The sequence below is a fragment of the Columba livia genome, chromosome 6 (genome assembly GCF_036013475.1).
Source record: "Columba livia isolate bColLiv1 breed racing homer chromosome 6, bColLiv1.pat.W.v2, whole genome shotgun sequence".
In the NCBI taxonomy this organism is placed as follows: Eukaryota; Metazoa; Chordata; class Aves; order Columbiformes; family Columbidae; genus Columba; species Columba livia.
This window is the reverse complement of record NC_088607.1, coordinates 31,946,110-31,972,843: the sequence shown is the minus strand read 5'-3', so window position 1 is coordinate 31,972,843 and position 26,734 is coordinate 31,946,110. Positions and strand designations below refer to the sequence as shown.

Genomic DNA, 26,734 nt, shown 5'->3' with positions numbered 1-26,734 from the left:
TACAGACCCTGCTTCTCGGAAATTTGCACCCAAAGCCATTTAGGTCAGCACCTACTTACTTTAAAGAAAAACAAGAACTCCTTGCAACATGATCTTAAAATGGTTTTCTTATTCTGCCACACATGACTAAATGTTAGAGCAAATTTCTAGAGTAGCTGAAAAGTGAAATTTGGTATCTCGGATGCCTTAAGATTTCCTGTGAGCTACATGAAGATACAAACCTAGGACAATGAGGGGTGCCTTGTTCCAGTTATGCAAAGGCCACTGAGGAGACTGAAGCAGCAAAAGGATGTCCCGTCTCTCTGCTGTTTCCACCTTGGCTGCCTTGGTTGCAGCTGACTGTAGCGGCGCTAAGCACGGAGATTTCCCATGTGCCATTCATACACTTGTGCTCTTGGGCTGGTGCACGGGCTCCAGATCATTTTACAGGCAGCAAAAGATTACAGCCACACACGAAATTTTGGGGGGAGATAAAAAAATCAGCAAGATAATGGAACCTTTGCTGCTTTTTTTTTGTACTTTGTAAATGTACAAGTACTCCTGCTTTCAGAACTGAAGTAGCAATATAATGGGTAGAAACACCTGTTTTATGCTGATCTTGGGAATTTCATGTCCATTATCTCAATGGCAAGACAGAGTGTATGTTAGACAGTTTGTCTAGTTTTCTTTTTGTTGTTGTCCAAAACTTGTCTTAGTGGTGTGGGGAGTATTGGATACTCGCTTCCATTTTCCCATTCTTGTTCCTCCTGTCTTCCATTCATCTATTTTTCTTTCTTTAATGTCTTTCTTTTGAGAAAAGGGGAGTTTCAGTTGTAATAAGAATAGGCCAAAAGGACAGCATTTGCTTTTATTTTTTTCCCTTTTCTTCTTGAGGAGAGGGGAGGGATGATTTCAGGTGATTAAACATGCAACAAAGCATGCATATCTTTGCAGTTAATATTTCCTCTCCCTGAAACTGAGAGATTCAATTTTAATATGGACTTAGTCTAGGGAATAGCATATTCTTTATGATATAGAGCATTTTGTTCAGTATGGGTTAGGATTTCCAGAGCGAGTCTTTACGGCACTGAGACTGAATCCCTCTGGCTTCCCCAGGAGGCAAAGTCAGTGACAGGGATTGTAGTATCCACTTCCGGTCATAGAATATATTTTTCTGTAGTGGATAAGCAAATATCAAAGGTTATTTCTTTAGCTTATTGCCTCTATGTAGCTGTATGTTGTATTTTATAAATAAAATAAAACACTTAAATATGTATAATAAAAGATATACCAAGTCAAATGCTTATAGAAAAACACTTCTAATAGGATTATGAAAAGTTACCCATTTGAATGGTAGCCATTCATGCTTGATATGTCATTGGCATTTTCCATATTGAGGTGAGACCAAAAGAAATAATGCAATAAGGGACTGAAAACTTGGAAGCACAATTTGATTAAAATATTCCACTTGTATCCTGGTTGCTTTTAATCTTCATGATGGTTGGGAGCTTTAGTGTCGTCACTACTGCAGTATTTTTGAGGAAACTTTTGGCTTTGTTTTCTTTTCGAAATTATATTATTTAAAAAAAAGTTCTGTAATTGCCTAGTAAATAACTTAATTACAAACATTTATCCTACTACTCGTAATAGAGTTTGTCATTTTGAATATGAATTCATTTCCAGTCTTCAAAAATGTCTTGGGGCATAATAATCTACAGTGTGGATGTGAGTGTCATTTTTGATAATTTTCTGCTGCTGCATCTTTCTAAGAAATATCTTAAAATTTCTGAAGGGCCATTAGGGTTTGATGCAAGATAGCAGATGTAGCAGTAACATATAGCTCTTGGGTACATGGTTCTCTGTTATCCTTTGTGTAAGAACATGGTGCTGAGATGCAACCTTTCAAACTGAACCATGTTCCTAAAAATAGGTTAATTGTTTTTTCCAAAAACGTGGGGTAAGATGAAAGACCCACTTTCTTTGCCAGTGGGTTCTTATACATTTCTGGTAACACTGCTTATGTATTGGCTTCCACATGAAACCTTAAACTTGAGGAAGGACGTCAGAGAGGATACTACAGAATACATTACTGGACATTTTAAATAGCATACTGTATACAGTGTGTGCACCTGAGGGCATTTTGTAAGGTAGCAGTTTGCTGTTAAGACATATCCTTGTGTGCTGGCTATGTGTCTGTCAAAACCAGGCTTTTTTCTTGTCGTATGAACTCTAGACTTTCATTTAATCAGAGTCTCAGAAGTTGAAGTCTCAAGTCCAGGTCTGCAAATACTCTGTAGCGGAAACTTCTACTGATGTCTTCCTGCCATTACTCAGAGTTCATACTGAGTCTGGAGATTAATGGCTCTCACTCATTTGTGAACCATCAGAGGTCCATAGAGTATTTGCTGCTGAGGTGATCTTTCCCTATCATTGCTACTTTAAATGAAAATAAGAGGAAAATACCTGATTTCTGCCATTGCTATAGAGCGTGCTGGGTCACTCATAGAGAGCTAAGGAGTATCTGTGCACTAAAAAAGGAGGAGAGTCAACAAGATTATTTCAAATGAGAGAGATTGCCATTTTATGACCATGAGCTTGAAAGGGACAGATTGTGCAGTTTGATTTCACCCACTGTGCCAGCCCTGGACACGCGTTGTCCCTTGTGTGAGGAGACAGACTTGGGTGAAAACTACCTTCAGCACCAGCTGCCTCCCTGATCAGGATCCTACTGAAACGCATGGGCACTGGAGACACAGAGCTGGCAGCACAAGTGGTTTCCTTGCAGAGCCCGGGGCAGCCGGGCTCCCAGCCTCCTGAGGGTGCTTAGTGCAGCAGACGGTATCGATCTTCTGCACCTGTGCTAGGGAGACCTGCAGCTACAGGACCGCATGTCAGTCAGCACATTTGCTGAAATCTCTTGCTCCATAATGGCTCTTTGGAAGTCACTTGATTCGTCTGATGCTGGGCTTGAGCAGCCTCCTTCAGGTCAGTAGGTCTTACCTACAAATGTGGGTCATTTGGCAGCTCTTCCCTACTGTCAGTGTCACTAGGGATAATGCCACATCGGTAAAATGGCTGCCATCAGCAGGATGCTTGCACTGTCAGTTGTAATTAAAATCTTTGGCCCAAATAATCCCTTCCGGATTCAGACAATGAAGGGACTTTGCATATTTCCTCTGTCTGTGCTGAGGACCATGTCAGCGCCCACAAAGACACAACTTCAACCCCTTGATTTGGCAAAAGATTTTGGCTTGCAGTACCCATGAACAGGGAGTAGCCTTGAGTCTGTAGAGAACTGTTTTAGACAGGGAAAGACCTGCCAGGCCCTGGTGGGGTAAACTTTGGACTCAACAGTTTTCATTGTTTTGAACTGGGGAACATGCAGGGTTTTTGGAGTGGGTCACTTTCCATCTGAAGAAGAAATAACCCAGGTGGACACTGGATACTCACCCAGTGATACCGGTGGTGGTTTCCACATTATGCCTGTTTATATTAGACGAAAATATCAGCAGCAATGAGAGAATTGTGCATTAGGTCTCATACACACAAGTAACCATCTCAGTCTCATATCTATCAATTTTTGTGGACTGAGAAATAGCAGCTTCCTTGTGCCAACTCGGCTTGGTTTTAAGTTAAGGTGTTTTGTGTGTGTGGTGGTGTTTTTGTTTGTGTGGGTTTTTTTTGTTTTGTTTGTTTGTTTGTTTTTGTTTTTCTTAGTTGCTTTTGTTTTAGACTCTAGTATAGACAACCCAACCTTTAAAATTCTCTGACTGGTTAAACTGAGTTTTTTGGAATCACCTGAGTTGTAGTCACAGCTTTAAATCATACACACACACAGAAAGGTGGCATCTCTCACTTCTCTGTGGGCAAAAGATCCTCTCAGCTGTTTTGTGCTCTTTTCAGGCGGGCTGCATCCCACCTGTATCTGTGATTCCAATGTTCGCTGCTGGGTGGCTGCCTTTGCTGGCTCCAGGCTGACACATGAAGCCTGGGGACTTACTGCCTCTTCTGCCTATTCCGTACTCACTGAGAGGCAACCTCCTCAGTTGGAAGTCATGTTGCTTTAATTCCTTACACCATACAAAATGCAGCATAGGAAGGAAAAAAGGCTGTTTCCCTCTGCTGTTGCCCAGTTGCTTATCAGTGAAAGAGACCCCTTCAGCCAGCTGGAGCTAAAAGTGCCCGTTCCTGGAGACAGGCGTCACGAGGGAGCTCTGTCACAGAAACGTGGGGCTGCGTCCTGGCAGCTCTCGGGTGTCTGTAGGTGGTGGCTCCGGCAGCTGCTGTGCTGTTCTCTAGAGAAGGCTCTTTAAATCTCAGTGTCCAGGGATGTTTTGTGTCAAAGCTTGATTTACTATGTTAACTTCATGTTGAACGGCACTCTCCTTTTACCATAGTGGTGAGAAGAAGGAAAGTACTTGCTGAAGAAAGGTTTCATAATTGCACATGGTTTTATTCCTGTTATGTGTGTTACATTAGTTTATTGAAAGATCTCCATCGATGCATTCTTGTGAAAGTAAAGAAGCTAATATCTTACTGAAAAAATTGGCAAGTAAAGATAATCCAATTAGGCTGCTTCATGTGGCTGAGTTTTTTAATTATTGATGTTGTTTTAAAACTGGCTGCCTTATAATGCAGTAAAAGCTGCAATGTAGAAGATATATTTAGCTATAGTCACATTGTGATATTACTCTGCAGTATCTTTTAAAAAAGGTCCATAAACCAGATTTTTAAAGAGACTTGTTTTGTTTTAGAGAGCACTAATACAAAAGAATATGTTTATAAATGGAACATCCAGGAAGCAAATAGCAGGACTTGGCTGCAGTGTATCTGCACCTGTCTGTTGTTAAGCTTCAGAGGGAGATGGTTCCTGGCTTTAAAGCTAAACATGTGTGATGTTATTGGCAAAACTCAGGCCAAAATTTGAATCTTCCCTGTTGCAGTTGCCCAAGGGAAGTCCACTTGCAGCTTTTAACTTGAGGGAGGAAAATATTTTTTGTAATGTGGCTCTTGAAGTAAACAAACAAATAAACACAATAAATCCCCACCTAAAGCCAGAGCAACTGGGCAAGCTGGATGGCAGCAGTTCATGCACATGAGCTCTGTAGATGAGGCTGCAGCTCTGGTCCTCCCTGAGATGCTGTGGGATGGCTGCACGAGTCTCTGCAGCAGTGTGATCCAAAACTATTTAGCGCAGGGATGTCCAACTTATTTTCACTGGGGCCACTTCAGCCTTGTGGTTGCCTTCAAGGGGAACCCCTGATTTAGAGCTTTATTTTTTCAAACCAAATAGGCAACAACCATAGCACAGTGATGCTATGTATTAAGACAAGAAATGACTAAAGAAGAGTGCTCTGCACAAATCTAATCTAAAGGTGATATTAAAGCCATGGATCACAGTAGCACAGTGTGTATCCAAAAGCCAAAAGCAAGGGGACGAAATGTCCTCCACAGACAGATTAAAGAAGGTGTATTGATTACTGTCCCTGTTATCAAATATCTGGGACACTAATCAGCATGTCAGTTGTGCATTTCAGTAACGAAGGAGAGCAATAATTCAGTGCTTGTGAAGGCAGCATGATTAAGTGGGAAGGAAGGAGAATAATTATTTTTATTCAGCTGCTGTCCAAAACAGAACATTAAAACTTGTCATGATTGATTTTTGTTTTCTAAGGGGTCTATCTAAAGTATTACTCTAGCAGAATATCCTATTTTAAATGTAAACCTGGACAAGTTTACTATTTCCCATATGTTTTTGTTGAAAACAGCTTGCAAAGTCTCACATACTCTCTGAATAAAGGCTCTTTGCCAAAGAGGGAATTAACCCATTAGTCATTTAACAGTTAAAAATGACTGTTAAATGAAATCCATAAATCCCTATGAGATATTTCAGTTCAACACTTGTTATTTGCTGCAGTTATGATGCCAGTAAAACATAAATGGAGGAAGCTGGGTACTTTCTCAGGTCAAATACCCATCTCATGCACATAAAAAATGAGGAAAAGGACTGTTTTGAACATCTTTGTTGAAACAGAGGAGATTAACCCTAGCTTTCAGCTTTCACTAGGAGCATATTCATGGCACTTGAATTAGGACCCTCACACCTCTCAGTAATCCCTGGAAAGAGAGCGACACCTCCAGAACCCGCCTTGGGCAGCTTCCCAGAGCAGTTCAGCTGACCTCCCCCCACCTCTGCGCTGGGACTGACCTTCCCCAGGGACCTCGACCGAACGCCTGAGGTCACTCAGGATAAACTTGGGTCTGTCTGCCTGTGCCAGACCTTCCTCTTTTGTGTGCATTGGTATTTGGCTTCCCCGTGTCCAAGCTATGGCAACTCATACCCATGCGGTCAATTCCTGTCCTCCCAGCAGGTATTTATGGCTCTGCTGGCCTGAGCGGGAGCTTATCAGAATATTGTGATTTATATCTGTGAGTTTGTTGTTCAGTGTAACGGAAATAAACACCTGTGCAGGAAGGCCTTAAGTTGTGGTTGGCAAAGATGTTTAAACCACTGTCAGCTAACTCTGTTTAAACAAAATCCAACTCAAAAGCTAGGAATTACAGTTTGCACTTTGTGCAGTGTATGTGTGAGGAAACTGAGTCTCTCTTAAGAAGTTGTATTTCATTGTGCAGTTCTTGAGACCTCATTAAAAAAAACTGTACTGAAAGGAGGGTCACTATTCTTGCATTTAATCCTCACAGGTTTTCAATATTCTCCCTTGGCTTCCATATATTATGTAGCTTTAAAGGCATCTCTCAGAAAATATCAAATACATTCTTCCCTGTCGCTAGAAATCAAAGTAATTTAGGGTTAGTATCTAGTTATTAGCTAATATTTACAACTGAAATTACACAGCCATAATTTCTGATCATATTGGATGTATTCAAGGTAGGCTGAGTGTCCTGAAAGTTGAAGAACAATGGAAAATGTGAATCAAACGCGTGAGGATATTTGTATTAATTTTGCAGGCAGACTTGAGATTATGAATGTACAATGGCATTGCCCTCTTGCTATTATTTACGTATTTCCTTTGTGATTTCTATCATTATCTATTATTTCATTGTATTTTAATGAAAAAAGTGTTTATTTTCATTTGAAGAATCCTAAAGGACTCTGCTAAATGAATGATGTAATTCATAATATGTTGTGTGTATCCAATATTTTGCTGTGCACAAAATATTAAAGAAAAAAAAATAGGGTAAGAAACCTCATGTTGGCACTGAAAATGCCAAATGTTTAGCAGCAAGTGTAGCCAATAGTTGAGGTCAGCAGGTAAAGAAGAATACTATAGGTAATTGCCACCACTTTGGGAGAACTGAATTCCCTGAGCTGGAATTTGGCCATGGCAGTCATCTACCTCTAAGTTCACAAAAGGCAAGCTGGGATCTTTGAAGACTATAACATGCTAAGGGGTCTTGTGCTTGATCTAAACTCTTACTGATAATAAATAAGCAAAATTAAACAGCATAAAGACAGGTGAAAGCTTTTTTGTATAAATTTACACAGTTGTACAGACACGTTTGCATGAAGAGTGAGAGGCACGTAACGTATTAATGTCCAGTGAGATTTAAGTGGTAACTGCACAATCTTTTCACAAATAAATACCAACTTAACTCCCAAATCTTGCTGATATTTGAAGGCTGTATGTATCATCCTACTAGTCCCACCCTCTTCATGTTTTAATCATTCTTTTACAGTCCTGTGATTTTCCTGATATCACTGTTAATATTCTCATACAGTGTGGATCTACATGGTGAGCTAAATTACGCAGGAGGACACCACCGGGAACAGCACGTCCATCAGCACCTTTGTCACGAGAGGCAAAGCTGCTGCCCACCTCTTTTTTTATTTCTTTTGTATGCTTTTAGGAAGTGATTTTCCAGCCTTCTATGCATATGATTAGATCAAAGCACTAAAGTAGTTGATAACAAAATGAAGAATGTTAGTTATTTATATTCCACTTGTATGTCTACTAAAATTCTAATAACAAGGACAAGAATAGTGAATTTTCATTTGGGTCATACATACTGATTTGGTATTAGGCATGTGAATGGTGCTTATTGCTTATTTAAAAGGGCACTCTTGCCACTAATTTTAGGAAACCTGATTCATGTCAGTAGTGACATAGCTTTCCATCCTGGAGCAGTCTGTCAAAGCTCCCAGGAGGGTTCATTTTAGTTTAATATTTGTAAATGAACTAGCCCTTGTAGAAGAGCTTCTCTGCTTTTTCTATTTACATTTCAAATAATTCCACAGAATTGTGTGGGAGCAAGAGAATTGTCTGCTGAATGCTGATGGGTACAATAATATTAATAATAATATCATTAGCACTGCTTAGGAAAAGAATAGATCACATCAGTTTGCGTGTGCCTTATTCTATAAAATCCCGTAGCATTTTTTCTTCATTTGCAATATGTTTGCTGCCATTTTAATTTGAAAAAAGAAAGCTTTCCCATCCAGTCTGTTGGATGGCACCTTCCATAACCCAACCACCACAGATTCCCTGGTGAAGGTTAACGTTATGCATCCACAATGCAGACTCATTTTACCCAGCTAATATTTTACTAAGTGCTTGAGCTGAGCTTTTGTGATAAGTACCCTCTTCTAGGGAGAAAGACATTTGCTCTGTAAATCAGAAATGACAGTTTGTAATGGAACTGTGAGATAGGGAAGAGAAGAGGGGGAAATGAAGCTGAACTCTCCATTATGGAGGGACTGTAGTTTCTCATTATAGCCCTGGGAATCCTGATGTACAATTCTTTGCCAATGAATACATCAGCCCTGTTGTGCATAGGGCTTTGTATGAAGGTAGGCAGGGACAAGATTGCCTTAATGCTTTGGGTCGGAGAAACGCTTCTTTTCATTTTTTATTGTGGGTCTGGATGAGGGGAGAGAAACAGTTTTATTCTTGTTTTTTCTTTGTTTTATGGCCAGGTGGCATTCCTGGTCGGTTTATGAGAGAAGCTTGTAAACCTAGATTTTCTTCTAATCTGCAGGCTTTGTAGTTCCACAAGATGGTGCTTACAACTCAAATCAAAATGGAAGTATCTCCCCTCCTCTTAAATTCTCTGCTGATAAATCTCAAATGAGATCCAGTATTCCTGTAGAGACTACTTGTGTGCTGCAAACTACCTGGTGTTTGTTAGACAGCATGAAAAATCCAGTTGAACTTAAAGCACAGTTACTGAAATATGCTAGTAAAATACAGTTTCTGATGCATTCATTTCCCCTTTTGATTGTTTTTGTTGCTTTAATTTATACAGTTAAATAATTTATAATGCCTGGTAATTAATTTATTAAGGAATCTCATTTTTGTGTGGGAGTTGGGTCAAATTTTGTGCCTAACTTCAAGCAGGAGTGGTACATGTCCAAATCCAAGTAATCTTTATTAATGGGAAAAAGACATCGTATACTTATTGGTTATGCTGCTTTGTTTCTCAGGAGTGTGTTACTTCTCTATTCCCGTTTTCTGAACAAGTAAAACCCAGTTGATGAGGTCCATGGCTTCTTTTTGTTTTAAATTAAGGATCAACACTATTCTCTGCAGTTTTCAGACCAGCAGCTGTTTGCATGTTCAAATGTATTGGACTGGGAGATATTTTTACAGATGTCTGATAAACTGTGTGTGTGTGTGTGTGTTTGTGTGCAAGCAGAGAATCATTTGTCTAAACATGGAAATAAGCTTTTTGAAAGATCTGTTGCATTTCCTACCACTACAAAAAACACAGGTAAGTTATTGGAGAGACAACTTTACCCAAAGCAAAAACTGGATCACTGATACACTTATAACGTATCTTAGACATCTTTTAAAAACCACATTAAAGCTTTGGTTCTTTGGTGATGGCTTCAATATGATTAGAGGTCATCAGCTACTGCCCTGGAGAAAAGAACAGAAATATAGAACAACTGTTGGACTCTGGATTATTCACAGGAGGTATAGATACAGGACTGATATTTTTTCCTGGAGGTTCATGTGGGTTACATTTTCAGTTAGTAAAAACCGGTTTGCTATTTGGATGCAATGATCACCTAGAGAAAGCTCTGGGCTGCAGAATGAAATACTGTATATTAAAATTATGTTAAATACCAATGCCTATTGGGGGTGGGGAGAAGGAGAATTAGGAAGTGCCATTTCTGTGTTATGCATGAAGTTTTAATTCTTCATGTCTTGCTCAGAAACTGTAAAAGTTTTATGGAAAGTAGGAAGCTCTTGTCTGTGAAATTATAATGTATTTGCCAAAGGAAAATTTAATTGAGGTTGCTGGGACAACATCTTAAAATCTTGATTTTATCTTCTTGTAGCATTGTAATTTTTAAAAATCTAGGCTTGTACGTTTGTTTTTTTTAATTCCAAGGAAAAAAGAAGGGGATTCTGTTTTTTTAATCTGATTTTAGCCAGGTGTTGTCAGCAAACCTTGAACTCCCCAAAGCAGAGCTCACAGTCCTGCTTCCATGGAGGAACGCAGCTGGGTTGCAGGTTGCACACCCTGCCGGGCTCCTGCCCCGCTGGTGTTGGGACTGTGCTCGAGCAGGTGGTTCCGGGGTGCCACCCTTCCTTATCGCAGCTCCTCTTGAATTCCCAGCACAGTAAGCCCATGATGCTGCCTCAGTGGGGCCCCAGCTCCTTTGGGTGATTTTTGTATAATATTTTTATTTTACTAAACTGAATGGAGAACTAAGGGAAAATGACAACTTTTTTTTAATGGTTGGATTGTCAATTAAAGTTAAATAGGATTTTTATCAATCAGAAAAGGTACATCTGTGTCAGTGAGTTTTGAGATCTGTAAAACAGATTTATAATGGAAGAAGATATTCAGTACACTAAATATAGCAGCTGCTGCCTCCTCCATAATGCAGTGTGAACAGTAGCTAGTTTGTCCTGCCAAGGGACTGCTTTTTCGTGGAGCATCATGTAGGTAATACAGATATAAGAAATACTACTGCTATACAGTAATTTTAGAAGCCTTGTGAAAGCTGTTTAACATCAGATAAGAAATAACAGTTCAGAATGAGAAAGAAATTGTGAGAGCTAGGTGCAATAGTAGCTATAGGCTTAAAGGTTCTCCCGAGGAAAAGAAATGCAATGCTAACTAAGCGGGTTAGAAAAAAACAGAATATGGCCACGTGTGGCGTTGTAATGGCTGCATTATTCATGCAGTCATTCCAAGCTCAATATTTTGTGCATCTGCTCAAAATATTCAGTATGAACCTATTTTACTGATGTAGCACAGATTACAGCTAGACAAGCCAGGACAAAACCCAGTAATATTCTAACCTCATATAGTTTGAAATGCCTTTTGATAAGTATAGCGTGACTATCAGATACAAAGTGGGATGTGTAGGAGTTAAAGCAGTGCAAAGAGAGGGACATAGCTCCTTCATAAAGGCCTTTAATAGCTGTGATTTTTGGATTTTCCCTATAAAGAAAGGAAAAAGCACCCTTAATTTTTGAACAAGTTTTAGGAGAACTCCTTTACTGTACAATAGAAGTTCTCTTCTGGTAGCTTAAAATACCTGCAGTATAGCTGGAAAGTATTGCACTACAACCCAGTGTAATCCACTATCAAATAGCTACACATCTTGAAAGTTCATCTCTATCTTTAGGAATTATGCATCCTACAGTTTCCTCCTGCTCTCCTGTATTTAATTGCCAGGGAGCCATATGAGCACTGATGAGGGCTCTGAAGCTACCCTTTTCTTTTCCTTTGTAGTTCTGATGCAACTTTAGAAAGCATCCGTCTTAACTGTGGCCAGCATCTCATGTGTGTAATGCACATAAAGAGACACAAAGTCAGGGGCAGTGCTTCAGGGACAGCATTAATACTTAGGCAAGCTGCCAGCACTACAGTGAGAGCTGAGAGACGTTTTTATACATGTGTGCTGACAAATATAAGTCCCGTTTGGAATGCAGTTTGCACAGCTGTCCTCATCCCCCTGCAGAATGTCAGAAATTATCTTGATTAGATATTTTTTTAATTCATTTTATTAATTTTTCTCTGTTTGGGGAAATTCCTGCATAAACCCAATGCCAAAGAATGCTTTACCCCTTCCTCATGTAATACATCTTGAGGCTTTTGCATCTAATATCTGACTGCTGCCCTTGTTTTTAGAAATCGTTATTCACAGCCTCAGTGCTGCTGCAATAACAAAATGGAGGCAATATGGCCCTAGTTGTTACGGCCCTACCTAGAATTCGAGGAGGAAAATGTCATGGAAATTTCTTGTATTTGCTACCCTGACATTTCAATGTGGAGTTAAATCTGAGAGACAGTTTTGTACCTGATCAGAGCACTGAGGTCTAAGAAGCTGGAAATTCAGTGAATTGTGTGTATTATTTTATAATTTGTCTGTGCCTTGATTTTCTGCAGTTGAATAACTGAACGTTGAGTAAGATAAATCATTTGAGATTTTGCTGTGGTTACTTTGAAAAGGGACAGTGCATGTAAGATTGTGTAGCTCATGGTGCTTTCTCCTTGATGCACATTTTATTTGAAAAAACTGTGCCTTAGGAAAGGAGGTTGGTAGGGAGGAACCTACTGAACAGAGCACTTACTGGAGGTCGAAGCTAGGTTTTAGTCATTGGTCCACAACAAATACAGATTAATGTTTTAATTGGGAGCAACACCCTGTAGCTGTGAATGCTTACTGTATAGTATTATGATTTTTTGACTGTTGCTGACTAGTTTGCCTGGGTCCTAAGAGGCTACATCAATATTGAGACTAAGGATCACTTTTGAGTGATGCTGAAATCAATCGTAGTCACAGTCACTCATTTTTCTTTGATTGTGTTCATTGCGTTGTATCATCTTATTTTTATTTCATTATGAGAAACTTGAACCTTGCAGTTTTCCTTGAAAGTCTTTCCAAAGTGTAATTTTGAATAAATTTCAGAGTACTTTGAAATGGTAACTCGTAAAGTTTGAAAGGCATAGCAGCCCTGCCAGTGCCTTGAAGAAGAGTGGGCTGTGGTCCTGTGCGAGCAGCGTGTTCTTCCGTAGAGGGTCTGCAGGTGGGGCTCACAGGGACTGCATGTGGCCAGGCACTTGTGTTCAGTGGCTTCTTGTTGTAACATCCCAATGACCTGATGCTGAGTGTGGTTTGCTTGTAGGGGAGCTCTACTCTTCTTATATATCACAGAACTATTAGAAATGGGATTGGGTGTGACTTCAAGGGCTTCCTTTGTTTACCGTCATCCATAATCATCTTTGCTAATCTCTTCCTGCCAATTTTTTTGGTTTATTCTATTTTTTTATTTTTTTTTTGTCCAGCATTCTTAAACTGCATGTATTAGAAATCCCATCACTTCATAGGCAAGCTATTCTCATGTTAGTTTTCTCATGAAAGTTTTAGTGTGTGTCTGCACACATTTTCACAGTGCAATGATTTGGCTGTATTCTATACACTGGAGCAAGCAGCAGACTAACTGGCATTTAGTAGCCTTGGTCATAATACTGCTCCATCAAATTGTCGCTACTGCATTTGTGAACAGATTCAAAGGATTAGTTGTAGTTAGTTTGGTGGTCTGTTTTGCTTTTGTTGCACCATCTCTAAACAAAGATTAGTAAGCCACTATACTTAGGTGATAGCTGTGTGAAGTTGCATTTATTTAACAGGTTGTCAGGCAACCCATATGCCCTGCTTCCCATGGGAAGTGGATACACTTGCGTACTGCTCTTGGTATTTAGTCTACTTCTGTTTTCATTTGATTTGTTCCTTTAGATGGTCTTGAAGACGAGTAAAGTCAAGATGTAAAGTAAAATATTTTGTTAATAGTGAGGTCTTTTTGGCTCAGGTATTGCAGAGACAGTTGTCAGGTATCCTGTACAACTACTGCTTTTGTAGTATTGCACTTGGAATGTATTACACGATAGAAATTTCTTCTGTGCAGAAACTATATCTGAGCATTTGAAATTATCTGGCTTCGTATTGCAGTTATGTTCAGAATAAGTCTAGAAGATAGACAACAGAGAGAGGGAGTGTTTGGAACTACTTACTTGCCAGCAGTCACATTTCTGGTGCTCAACTCAGTGTTAGGATGAAATACTTTGCTGTTGTCACCATGAATCTTAACGATTAATTCTTTGCTCCTGGCAATCCTGAAATATTGAATATTGCTAGAAATAGGATTCAGTCTAAGAGCCAAGTTTTTGTCACATAGATGCCATGCACAAATGGATATGCAACATTCCTCTGATACTTTCAGCTGTTTTTTTAATATATTCTTTAAAAAATGAAGTTATTTCTGAACTTTTCATTATTTTCCTGTGCAGCAATAGGGTTAGCAAGTGTTTTTTATTTCCCTATGTATACTTACATACCTGTGTACCTATGGAGACCATCCACAGTCACTGATCTCACTAGCCTGCTAGTGTTATCTTCTGTTAACAAACAGAAGTTCCATATTCACTGAAAATGCTGAGCTCTGCTGTTTGGATCCAAGGAATCTCTGCTTTCTGGAATCCTCTGCTCCAATGAAGTATGTCAAAGAAGTAGTAGGGTAGTTGCTCCTTTCAGTTTGTACAAAATCCCAATTTTCAGCATGACTTAGAACAAGATGCATGGCATGCAACAAGCCAACTCATTAACCAGCAGAGAATTTGCAAACATCAGCAATGCTTCATGATGATATAGGAAGATCTGATATCGTGTCTCCTTGTGCTTTCCACATATAGTTCTTTGCCCTTGCTCTTCCCCTCATCTCCATGAGAGTTCATGTGAGGTCTGTGGTTTGACTTAACATAGGACTGCCTGGAGTTTCTGGTTTTTGTTCTTTTGCCCTTCCTAATTGGCTTTTACTAGTTATTTTTCAAGCATGATGGTGTCAAGTTAATTTGCTCAGGAGTCAATCATGTGATTTTTCACCATGATGCTTATGTAAACGTTTCTTCCAGCTTGCAGCTTTATTAGCCCAGCTTTTTCCAAAGGCTTATTGAGGTGCCGTCCATAGCAAATCAATGATATGGGTGTCTTCTAGGTGATCAACAAGAGAGAAGGAAATCTTAATAAAGCCCAAGGTCTTTTAGCTGGCTTAACTGAGCCTGCTTTTCGTGGTGCTTACAGGACGGTATAATGAAACTCTGCTGCTCTCTTTAGTTCTTTATGACTTGGAAAGTGGTCTTGATGGCAAGACATTGCCTCAGTAAGTATTATCTTAAGCTCCATTTTCACACAGCAACTGATTCTGGGCTTTTTGTGGTATTGTGGCAGTGTAATTTTTGTAAAATTACCTTTATCTAGGATACATGTGGAAGATGCACCTTTGGCCATGTAGAGGAGGAGAAATTGTTGAACTGTCAGTGGTTGAAGCCTTGAGTGACGTATGATCTGTTTTGGACAGGAGTTTGGGTTAATCTAACAGTCTGTATTCCACTTGGTCGCAGTTGGTCCTATTCCCTGGGGACAGGGTTATTCTGGGGGAGAGTTTGCTGATGTTTTAGCCTCAGGGTAGCTGGAAGTTAAAGGAGCTTTAGAAACTGGGCATGAAAACCACAGTTACTAGATGACAATGAACCAAAAAGGGCTGTTTCAGAAAGCTTGAGATGATTAGCAGGGAAGACTGGAAGTATGTAACCTACTCTGTTAGCTTAAGGGTACAATACAGGGTTAAAAAATGGAATTTGAAGTGCTTTTGTAGATAGCAGCTTAGATGCTTGGGACATACCGCTCATACCACACATGTGTCGCTTATTTTAGTCCGTAATCCCGAGAGCCCCTTGCCCTGCTATTGAAAGCAGCACCCACGGGGTAGGTGAAGTGCTGATGGGGAGGTAACAGGAGCTGTTATGGATCTGCACAGAGTAAACGCTGCAGCGCTTCCGTGTGTGTCTTTCATGGACATTTTGAAGATCTGTAATGTACTGGATTTCACAGGTCACAGCAGGGCTGGCTGCTGGACATGCTGTTTCCAAGTGTTTGGAGAACTCTGAAAAATTACTGTAGGCTATCCTTCAAAAGTGATCACATTTCAGTCTTCAAGGTTTGATTCCAGCTACTGCTGAGGAAGAATGAGATGAGACCATGGGCTTCCTGTTCACTCATTTGGAAAGCCTTTGAAGAGAAATTCTAAGTATCTTGTAGCAGAAGTTATAGGATTTCCTTTGTTTTAGTTCTGCAAAGGTTTAGATTATTTGGTGTGATGGCAGATGAATATCCTTGTCAAAGTTAAGAAGAGAAAAAATAGCTGAAGGATTTGTGGATTTTGTAGATACTTTGTGTTCAGAAGCAATACAGTAGCATAAAGGAGATGTTCTGGGGAAAAAGTGTATCATCCTCTTGTTTCATAATGCTTTTTTAGAAAGTATATTTACTTTTTTTTGTATTAGTGAAAGAGAATGTATGCTTCTGACTATAGATTCTGTGGATGTTTTAACAGAGGAGCTGAGCTACCAGCATTTAAATTGTGTTATAACAAACAATATTTTCTTGAGAGAAGGTGGTTGAACAGCATATTAAAAAAATCGTACAGAAATGACACTGATCATTTTGGTATTTTACAATTAGTAAAGGATTTTGTTTCTGTGGCTGTATATTCTCAGTATCCACAATTTGAGCAGTTAAAGGATAACTGAGTAAATCTGAATTTTCTCTTGGTATCAGCTTTGTTACAGCCTTATAGCTATCTGTTGAGGATAAGAGTATTATGTGCTTAAGATGGGGTCTCTTAAATTGAAAGAAGGGGGATTCTCTGTCTTATGAGCTTCACTATGCCGATCTTGCTGTCTGCAACGTGTGTCTTTCCTGGCTTCACGTACGAGCCTGTGGGTCCCAGGGAACTCTCTCGTGCCTTTGCAATGTCTGCACTTGAACTGCTGTTTTAATGTGTCTCATTTAGGGCATGTGTTAGCTATTATTTTAATAACTACAACAGAATCTTAGGTAATTATATTAAATATCTCAGATACTATCACTGGTTTCTGTGGTATAAGAAGTTTCTAATAGTGAGGACCCTTCGTAGGTGTAACTTGGATAAGCACACATCTGTACTGATGCTATTTGTCAACCATTTGCTCTCTGAAAAGGGGTGCCTGAAACACCACAGAACTAGAAATCCCCTGCTCTGGTGGGCTTCAGCTGACTCTTCAGCTTTTGGAACTGTCTGACATGCAATCCACTGCATTTCAGGAAAAAAAAGAAAAACTTCATTTCTTGCAAAATCTGGATCAGTAACTCCAGGTTATGGTTTAAACTATTTCAGCTCATCTTTCCCATTCTTGGGAAGATATTTATATTGTTTGTATCTCTTGTCAAACCATGTTTTTCCTTCTGCTGAATTCTGCCATGTGTTGCTTTGTTTGCAAGTTGCTTCCAAGCCAGTAATCATAAGCACTCCATCTGGCTGGGAAGCAGAGTAGTGATAATGTAAAAGGACATTTCCACTATTCTGTTTAAAAGAATCCTCCATCTGTACCAAATCTGCCATTTTAATGAGATTGTAAAGGGTTTTGTTGTTTCTTTTCTTTTTCAAAGAGAGGAGAAGATTGGTTGTTGAGGATTTTCCCCCCACCCTCCCTGCTCATTACACAATTGTATCCATGACCATTTCTCTTTCCCAAGCTGAGAATGACTACATCCTGAATGCTGTAAAAGTGATCCACAAGGTTAAAAAAATATAGTGTCACTACGATTTATGACATGAAATTTCAGCAATCAGAGCTGAATTGATGGATGTGAATGTGCTGAGAGGACTTCTTGGTGCTGGGAGATTATAATTTGTGCTTTTCTTTTGCAATTCTGATTCTTGCTCTTTTAAAATTAATGGAGAGAGAACTGGGCAACCTCTTTCATCGGAATGTCACAACCTAAACCAGGACAATTTTGTGGAGGTCAATAGGCGACAGTCTGAGTCAATCATCCACCGGTCTCATCATAAGAATGTGAACTCAAAAACTGACTGGAAAAGGACAGTAGCTCTGGCAGAATAAATGAGCAGGGGCTGGGTAGGGCAGAGTGGTCTCAGAGGAGCTGCCGGCAGGAGCAGCCTGGCACCCAGGCCATGCTGGGCTGGCACCATCTACAAGACCCAGGCTGCCTGGGGAATGAGTGACACAGCGCGCTGGTAAAACCCAGACTGTGGTGAATCCTTTTCTTCAAAAGCTTTGTTGCTTAGATTGCCAGTTCGGTGTCACCATTCATTCCTCTGGACAGTAGGTTACAGTTCAGTGGCACCTGGTGACATGGGGACATCACCCCACAACGGGCTTGGTTTTCTGGGTGGAGTCTTGTGAGTTCCTGCAAAACTGCCTGATTTAATCCTTTTTTCTACAAAGTTATTCTGCAAGCTATAAACTTCATGTGATGCCCTTGAATCCCATTCCAGAAATCATCATATTTCCTTTCTCCTTGTTCTTGGGTACCTTCTCAAGGGCAGGAGAAAGGTATTTAGGCACCTGGCTTTTATTCAGAGCCAACCCCTCTTCAGTTAGAAAAAAAAACTTCAGTCACTGGATAGTGAGCTTGTGCTCTTGGGTTTCTAGAACTGGAATGTTCCTTTTATTGTTTTGAAATTATAGTTCTCAGTCCTCAAAACAAAGAGTAATGCCAAATCAAAATTCAGCTTTAGAAATTGAATATTTTGGAGTAGTATGTATTGTTGTGGCAGTTTGCAATGATGACATTCCCAAGGTAACTGTGGTGCAGATGGTTGAAATCTCTGCTACAGGGAGCTCTGCACAGGTAGGTCAGGGAGGTAAATTCATTTAAACTGACTTGGTCATCATCTTGTATTTAAATTGAGGTGAAAGGCTCCGCCACCCCTGCAGACAGCTCTTGGCTTCTCCGTGTTTAATCAGCAGCAGAAGTGGGTCTTAGTCATAGATACTATAATGCCATAAGCAAAAATGTGCAGAAGCAGAGAGTAGTTGTTAACAGAGCGCATTATCAGTGACATTAACGAAGTTATCTCAAGCTAGATCACCTGAGTGCACGGTCTACAATGTTTATTTAGTGATACATTGGAGCTTCAAATTTTGCACCTTCTGTTTTTACATAGATAATTAATAATAAGTTCTGCATTATAACCCAAGAGCACAGAGTTGTTAACTGGTGGCTGGGCTCTAGTCGATGCAAACATGGAGAAACATTTCTTAAAAATTTGAAATGATCCTTATAGTATTTTACATATAGATTATTTCCTTTCACAGACAAATGAGATATTGGGCATATCTTGTCTGACAAAAATATTAGACCTTGTTTAATTTTTTTCCCTGCTCTTATACTTTGTTGTTCTTCTGTACCAGTGAGTATCTCTGTGCAGCTCATGTGTGTGAGGTGTGATGCGCAACAGGCAAGCGCAGTGCACGTTGTGCAGGTGCTTGTGATGGATTGAAGAGAATTCCATATTCCCTTTCTCAGGAGGTGGACATTCTTTAAAGCCACTCCTTATGTAAGTGACTGTTGGGGTAGTATGCAGAAAATTCCTGCTGCTGGCAATAGCTTTCATGGAATAGGAAGACATCTGTTGTACTGAAATCATGAACCTCATTCTGGATTTCCCTCTGAAGCAAAACGGTTTGCTCTTGCCACTGCTTTAATTTCTCTGGTTTAGGAACTTGAAGTGCACAGAGAGCAGCCTTTTAGTTCAGGAAAATAACCTCTAGAACCAGCGACACAAATCTATCATAATTAGTCATCGGAGAATCTGAATAAATATAAAATTACCATGGAGTAGGAGGCAGGCATATGTGGTATTCAAAACACACGGAGTGTAAAATGATGTTATTGTTGCCTTTAGAAACAGTTCAAAGTAGTCTGCATTAGAAAGAGCTGATAAGCAGAATGACAAAAGCTTGTTTCATGAGTGATTCCAAGCAGCGGTGGTTTTCTGATCAGCTGATGCTGCAGCTATTTTGGGTATTCCACAGATCATGATTACATACACGGGGAATGATTGGAGGCAGCAAATATGGTAAGTGAGCCAGGAATCCTGGGACACGCTCAGTTACTAACTTAATAGTCTTATGATCCCTTGTCCTTTGCCATTTTAATAGCCAAGGGAAGTCTAACAAGTGACTGTGCTTAGTTATTTTTTCCTTTTATTATTTTTTTTAAAGGAAAAAAAAAGTAAAACCACTTCCTGAGGCCACTATTTTTAGCAATGGAGCAGTGTCCAAAGTGTTAACTAATTGAGTCATCAGGTTTCATATCTGGCCACAGAAAATGGCAGTGGAAGAGGGAGAATGCTTTCCAGAACAAGTAAGCATTTGTGGATTCTGAAATTAGAGTGAAGTCTGCATATAGAGTTTCTTGTCTTAGTGTTTTAAGTCTTTGATAGTATGAGACAAAGCTGGATGTAGGAAGAGGTACGTTTCAGCTTGTTTGGTGTATTTTGTGTTCTGAGGGTTGGATTATGGTATAGGCTGAGGCAGCAGTCAGATGGTATATGGAATTATTTGTTCTCTCCTTATCAATGGCTGCATTCTGCTCAGGGCACTCTGTAGGAGATGCCCATTAAAGTTGCAGGAACATTTTGTAACGTCTTCTTCTGCGATCAGGGCCTTAAGTAACCTAGATATACTTAACAATTTGTACACTGAAATGTTCTAGCAAATCTTGTGTATTTTGGAAAAAATAAAAAAAAGAAATCTATGCTCTTAAGGTGTATTTATGAAATAAAACACGTCTTCTGCTGACAATCCATAGGTCAATTAAACTTCAAAAGGAACAAGCTACTATTACCCTAGTAGTGACCTGTAAGGAGGCGCCTGTCTCGCTCTTACAGGAATGGTCCCATTGACCTCCAAGGGCTCCTTGTGTGATTTAAAAATTCCTCAAGTGAGTAAGTGGCTGTGAAATGACACCCCTGTACTCTGGGCTCTGAAGTTCTGCATAGCCTGAGTTATTCACATCAGCTAAAAACACAAAGTTAAAACAATTGTTTTCCCAGCTGCTTTACTGCAGAATTAAAATACCAGGTTCCCAGGAAAGTGTGATATTGTGTTATTATTTTAATATTGATGTGTGACAGGCTTTGTGGAAGTGTCAGTTAATGGCAGCACTTTTCTTAGTTAGAGATATTACCTGATGTGGCACCCAGCAGTTTACTAACTAATTTCAGTATCAGCAACAGCTTTGTGCTCTGAAAAAATATTGCAGTGAATTCTCTTAAACATGTTCATTGCTGTTTACTTGCTGTCAACGCAGGACTGGGGGATTGTTCCCTGTTAAAAACCATCTTTGAATATCTGGTTGTTTACTGGTGATGCTATGCATGTTTGTAAATTCATTTCCACCAGTAATTTCAAAACTATGGAGACTTTTATTTAGGGCATTTTCTTTGTGAAGCCTTCTCTCGCCTGAGAGTTTTGATAGATTCAGATGCTTTACGGTACTTGATGAAACTCTATTTTTTCTGACTTGAGAATATTATTTACTGTCTCCTGTTTTTTAGCACAATAGTGTCAATCTTCAAGTTGATAAACATCTTTGCTGACAGTTTATATGAGTCCCAGCATTACGGAATGTGATACAGTTCTGCTGGTTTCTGTGTGCAACAGTTTGTAGAGCAAAGTGAGGATGTCGCTGCCTTCGGGCCGTGGCGTTGGCAATGCGCTGCTCGGCACTACGCTCTGCCCCTCTCTGTTGCAACGGAATGGTGTTTACTCTTGCTTTACAGGGTTTTGTTAGAAGTTGCATGGAAACTGGTTATTCTGTTAGTATATATTGTTTATTGATGGTGCAGTAGCTATTTGAAATAGAGCTGAGCGATGGAGAATGGGTACAGTGTATATTTGTGTGGGTTTTTTTCTTGCTGTTTGTTTTTTTTTTTTTTTTTTTTTTTTTTTGTAAATTCTGTTTTCATCCATACATATTTGAATAACATCATACGTATTTAAATCTATTATAGGTTGCCATGCATATTTGAAGTGTAAGGGAGAAACCAGCTCTGCTTCACTGTGTGTTTGTTCTGGCTATTCAGATGTGATACATTAATTAACTTCACATGCTAGGGGAGATTACTGTGTAGAGATAGTAGGCAGAATTGTTGGCTATAACTCATCTCTGTAAGTGTGCAATAAGCTGATGTTCGCTTTAATGTTTAAACTAAAAACTCATTCTAAAACTGTGTTTATTAAAATAATAAAGGTAAAGTCTTTTAGTCCAATTTGGGAAGTGTTAATTCATTAGCAAAATATAATTATTTTCCTATTAAACAATGATGTGTTTTCCAAACATACATCATTCTGATGCTAAGAAGCAGTTGTAATTTTCAGATTAAAATCAACTATGGAGTCTGGTTAAAGTGAAGTACAATGTTCAAATAGTTCTGTGGTTTGTTTGTTTGTTCATTTTCAAAGAAATTAGAAGTCCCTCCTGAGATGTTCAGATCATCTAATGTCTAATGTGGAGTGGCTTCGAAAGCCAGAAAAATACTAGTTCAGTTCTGTAACTGAAAAGTGACCATGTGAAAATGACACCTTCTAATCTGCAGTGATTTATCTGCATATTTGGTAATTTTATTTCACTTTAAGAAAAAAAAAATGAGCTATGTCGTGTTTTCCTTCCCCCTCTGTTCATCTCAAAGACTGCATATAGCTAAGCATGTTCTCACTGTTGCTGTTTTCATGCTGTTTGTAAGTGTAAATCCTCATCCTAGCCTTGCCTCCATGGTGGTTTAGACTCCTTCTCCTCTTTCAAAACAGAATTATGTATTTAAGTCAGTAATTGAATCTAGTTTAAAACTTCTGATAACAACTGCAGGGCTCTGACTTGTAGTTGTTGCTCATGGATTTTGGTGCTTGGGCTGGGATAAGCCCACTATCAAATCCGTTTCACCTAGGCAGCCTCAACAAATGCTATCACAGAACTTTCCATGCCATTTCACAAGTTTGTGGCAGTGAATGTCAGTGTTTAATCACAGAGGAGGAGAGCGCAGCGCTGGGCTATGTGCAGACTGCTGTCTCTCCTGTGCCTGGCCCCACTGCTCTGTGAGGGCCACACAGTGTTGCTGCCCATGGTATAAGGCATCATGTCGGGGAGAAGGAAGACAAGTTTTCCTCAGTGTTTCTAGCAGTAATAAATGGCAGTGTGTCTAACAGCTGCTCTGGTTTGCCTTGCCTTTGGGGTTTAGAGGAATGCAGCGAATTACAGAATGGATCTGGAGTTGTTGGGTCCTATCCATGTCAGCAGAATCAAACGGAACACAAGATCACAGTATCACAGTATGTTTGGGATTGGAAGGGACCTCAAAAGATCATCTAGTCCAATCCCCCTGCTGGAGCAGGAACGCCCAGGTGAGGTCGCACAGGAACATGTCCAGGCGGGTTTTGAATGTCTCCAGAGAAGGAGACTCCACAACCTCCCTGGGCAGCCTGTTCCAGTGCTCTGTCACCCTCACTGAGAAGAAGTTATGAGAGGTTATGGTCAGTAGGGAGATTCAGCTCCTGTAGAAGAACGCTACCAAGCCAACTCAGCCCAGAGTATTCTCCAATAGGTCTCATACCTGTCTGGATCATGTTTAAAGTTGTTTCCCTGCAGGTTGCTTAGCTCCTGCATCCTGTTAACAATCCTGTGAGCAACTGCCCTCATGAGTTTGGCAGGTACTATCTGGTATTTTCTGCTCCTGAACCACCAAAACTACCTCAGCCAGTCTCTGGCTCTAGGGAGATGTTCGAGTCCTTTGGTTTATTCAATCCATTGATTCTTTCTCACTGTACCATGGCACACATATATCTCACAGCATTTCTACAAATAGGTGTCAGGACTGATTGTTCTGTAAATGTTACAAGCTGTCCTAAGGTTAATTGCTATGACAAAGCTCATGTGATGCCCCCAGCCAGCCCTGCAGAACTGTTACCAAGTTTATGGGGTTTTGCAAATCCTGCCCCAGAAGTCCTCTTAGTACCTGGAAACTGTTTAGATAATTTCCACTGACCCTTCAGATTCTGTATCTGCTACATGGGCTTTTCCAGCTTGGACTCTCTTCAAACAAAGTATTTAGGTATGTAAATTGGAAGAGGCTCTCTGCTTCCAACAGAGGTCATAATCCCTGCTAGGAGACCTATACTTTGGCATCTATAAACTGATAAAAGTTTGTAATTCCTGTAAGAATCCTGAACAACATGCCAAAAAATTGAAAACTCTAGTAGATAGCTTTAAAACTAGCCATTCAAATGCCTCTTAAGCCTACAAAGATATAAACTTTAATTACATGTGGGATTTGCAATGCTTGCTGTGTAAATTGATGTTTCTGCTTGTGTTTTTGCCACCTTAGAAATGGCTCGCCTGGTTTACCTAAAACAATCTTTCAATTTAAAGATGTTCAAACTTCTAAGGCAGAATTATTTTGCTTTTGAGTGAGAGATGCATTCACAATCAGGCATAAACTGGAAAGGCAAAAAGAGAGAAGGAAATTTCTGACTTCACTGTACTGAAAGCTCTTAATAGATGGGCTACAGAAGAGGTTATGTAGCTTGTCTGCAGTTCCTATAGCTTGTTATCTACAATATTTTTAGGAAATACTTACATGTGTTACACTTCTACTGACATGCAGTTTGCTCTCATTTATGACCAGTAACTTCCACTTCATCTGATTGAAATGTATTTACGTAATATTTTTGTAGTGAGCTCATTTTGAGTGAATAAAATATCTCCCCCTAAAATCAGAAATATTTTTTGATTTAGGCTTATACTACTTTTTTTCCCCATCTGAAATTATAGACAAACAAATATGCTTTAAAAAAATTGCTGATTTTTTTTTTTCCTCCCCTTTAGAGGATCCTAATTCTAAAATCAGATGCACACAGAGAACAGGAGGTGGACCAACGGACATAATTCATGCAGTGATCTGAAGAATGTGTGTGACTTTGGCTTTAAATTTGAGCCTGAGCTGTGCTGAAATTATCTCTGTACTCATTGGGTAGTCAGGTTCTGAGAGAAAAATAGCAGGGAGGAGATCAATGGCATCTCATTTAGTTCGACATATAAGAGAGTTATCATCTTCAGGTGAATATAAACATAAGAAGAAACCCTCAAAGCACATCTAGCCTTTCTCTAGGTCTTTGTGACTGTGGTAGCAGTTATGAAAGCCAGTGATTTACTTTTCACTTGTAAATGTATGATAGGAAAACTTCAGAGAGTGAGAGATGAGTCATTGCAGGCTCAGGAATTTCTTCCCAGAGTTTGAAATAAACTTGTAGAAGTTGAGGCTGTCAGCCTGGGGAATGAATCTTGAATTTTAGATGCTCAAATCTTTTGCCCTCAACTGTATCAGATCCTTTTCGTTGATTATATATGTGCGTTGGTCACGAAAGGCCTGGATCATTCCCTGATTGTGCAATTCTAACGGAGTGCAGTGATTCGCTGGTTAAACCAGTGATTTTTACTGGTTTTGAACAGAGTGTGTCCCAATTTACCTTGTCATTTAAGTTTGTCTTTTCCTACAGGGCAGTTTTATAGCTGAAAAGTCAATATTAAAGGAATCTTATTTTCCCGTTAAAAGGAAATACTTCTTGTGATTTGTTATTAATGCATAATTAGACAGATTGTGTGTCATACAGGCGTGCATTGATTTTGTAGTCCTGGAAAATTAGGATCTTGCTTTTAGTGTTGTTAATTTAACACATTTGTATAAGTAATCGTTTTCATAAATTCTTTAGGTGAAGCTGACACATCAAACTTGTGTTTCAAGGTCTCAAAACCCCACCTGTGCAAACTGGCAAAGAGTATTGGAAGTTGTGTAGAGCCTCACCTCCTGTCTGAACCTTGTCCCTGTGGGATGGGTTTAATCTCAGTTCAAGTGTTTTCTGTTGGGTTGTCAGATGTTAATTTTGTTAGAATTGCAGTTAAATCATTCTGTATTTGTTGAATATCTGTGGTGACCAGTAAATAGTATGGAGATGACAGCTTTAGTGGCATTTTCAACTTGTAACATGTTGAACATAATATCCATGTGGATGTTAGGCAATGGTTTCCCATCTAGTTCTGCATGTGTCTACTGTGCCCTGGAAATCACAAACCCTTTTGCTCCTTGTAGAAAATTAGAATAACGACAGCTAACTTTCATTTCTATCTTGTGCTGGAACTTTCTTAGGAAGCAGCTGTTCAGGCATTTAAAGACACCCAGGGCTGGATAAGTTGCATCATAAACCACAGGACTGACTAGATTTATGGTCTACTGAAAAAGACTGTGTGCATAAGGTCTAACTTATACAGTAGGAAAGCTGCATCATAGCTTCACAAGAGATGTTTGTCATTGCAAGCAAACAACTTGCTCTAGACCTCGTGATGCTGTTAAAGGCAGTGATAAGCACCTCTGGTACTAGAAGCTGTGAATGTTTTTGTACATACCAGCCCTAACATCTCAGGGTCTGGGTCCTTTTCAGCCATCTTCCACTCAATACAGGTAGTTCATTTTCAATGCTAATAGCGAGCCACAGATTCAGCATTTTGCCAAGACAGACTCTAACAGGTAGAGTGCTGCAAGTGGTCTTGAAAATGGTTTATACTAAACCTGCATGTCAGAGACTTACCTTGTCTCGTGGCCTAGTAAGGACAGAGGCTTATTTGTTTGCTTGGATGTTTTCCTGGTTTGGTTAAGGATTTCTAGAAAGAAGGAGCTGAATCTAAAATGCATTTTCCACACTATTTTGAACTGCTTAAATGCGTGGTTTTCAGGAAATATTTTCTTTACAAGCATGTTAAGACTGACTGCTGTACAGGGATAGAGCCTCAGTTGTTGCAAATACAGTTGATTATAGATTCATATACAACTTTTTCCAGAAGTATGAGGTATTTTAGTCTTCACTGGGGTGACCAAGA

At 39.6% G+C, this 26,734-nt stretch overlaps 1 protein-coding gene across 45 annotated transcripts in view; it reads left to right on the top strand.

Moving 5' to 3' along the window:
• ANK3 (ankyrin 3) overlaps positions 1-26,734 on the top strand; it is a 357,522-nt gene that overhangs the window by 180,281 nt on the left and 150,507 nt on the right. Inside the window, exon 1 of one of the 45 annotated variants that reach the window (XM_065067834.1) lies at positions 19,953-20,170. The exons of 43 other annotated variants lie outside the window; for them this stretch is intronic. In XM_065067834.1, the coding sequence (XP_064923906.1) occupies positions 20,135-20,170 (36 nt within the window). In that variant the 5' untranslated portion in view covers positions 19,953-20,134. Of the gene's footprint in view, positions 1-19,952; positions 20,171-26,734 lie in introns of those variants that run through there. One more of the 45 variants, XM_065067829.1, reaches the window with a different exon arrangement.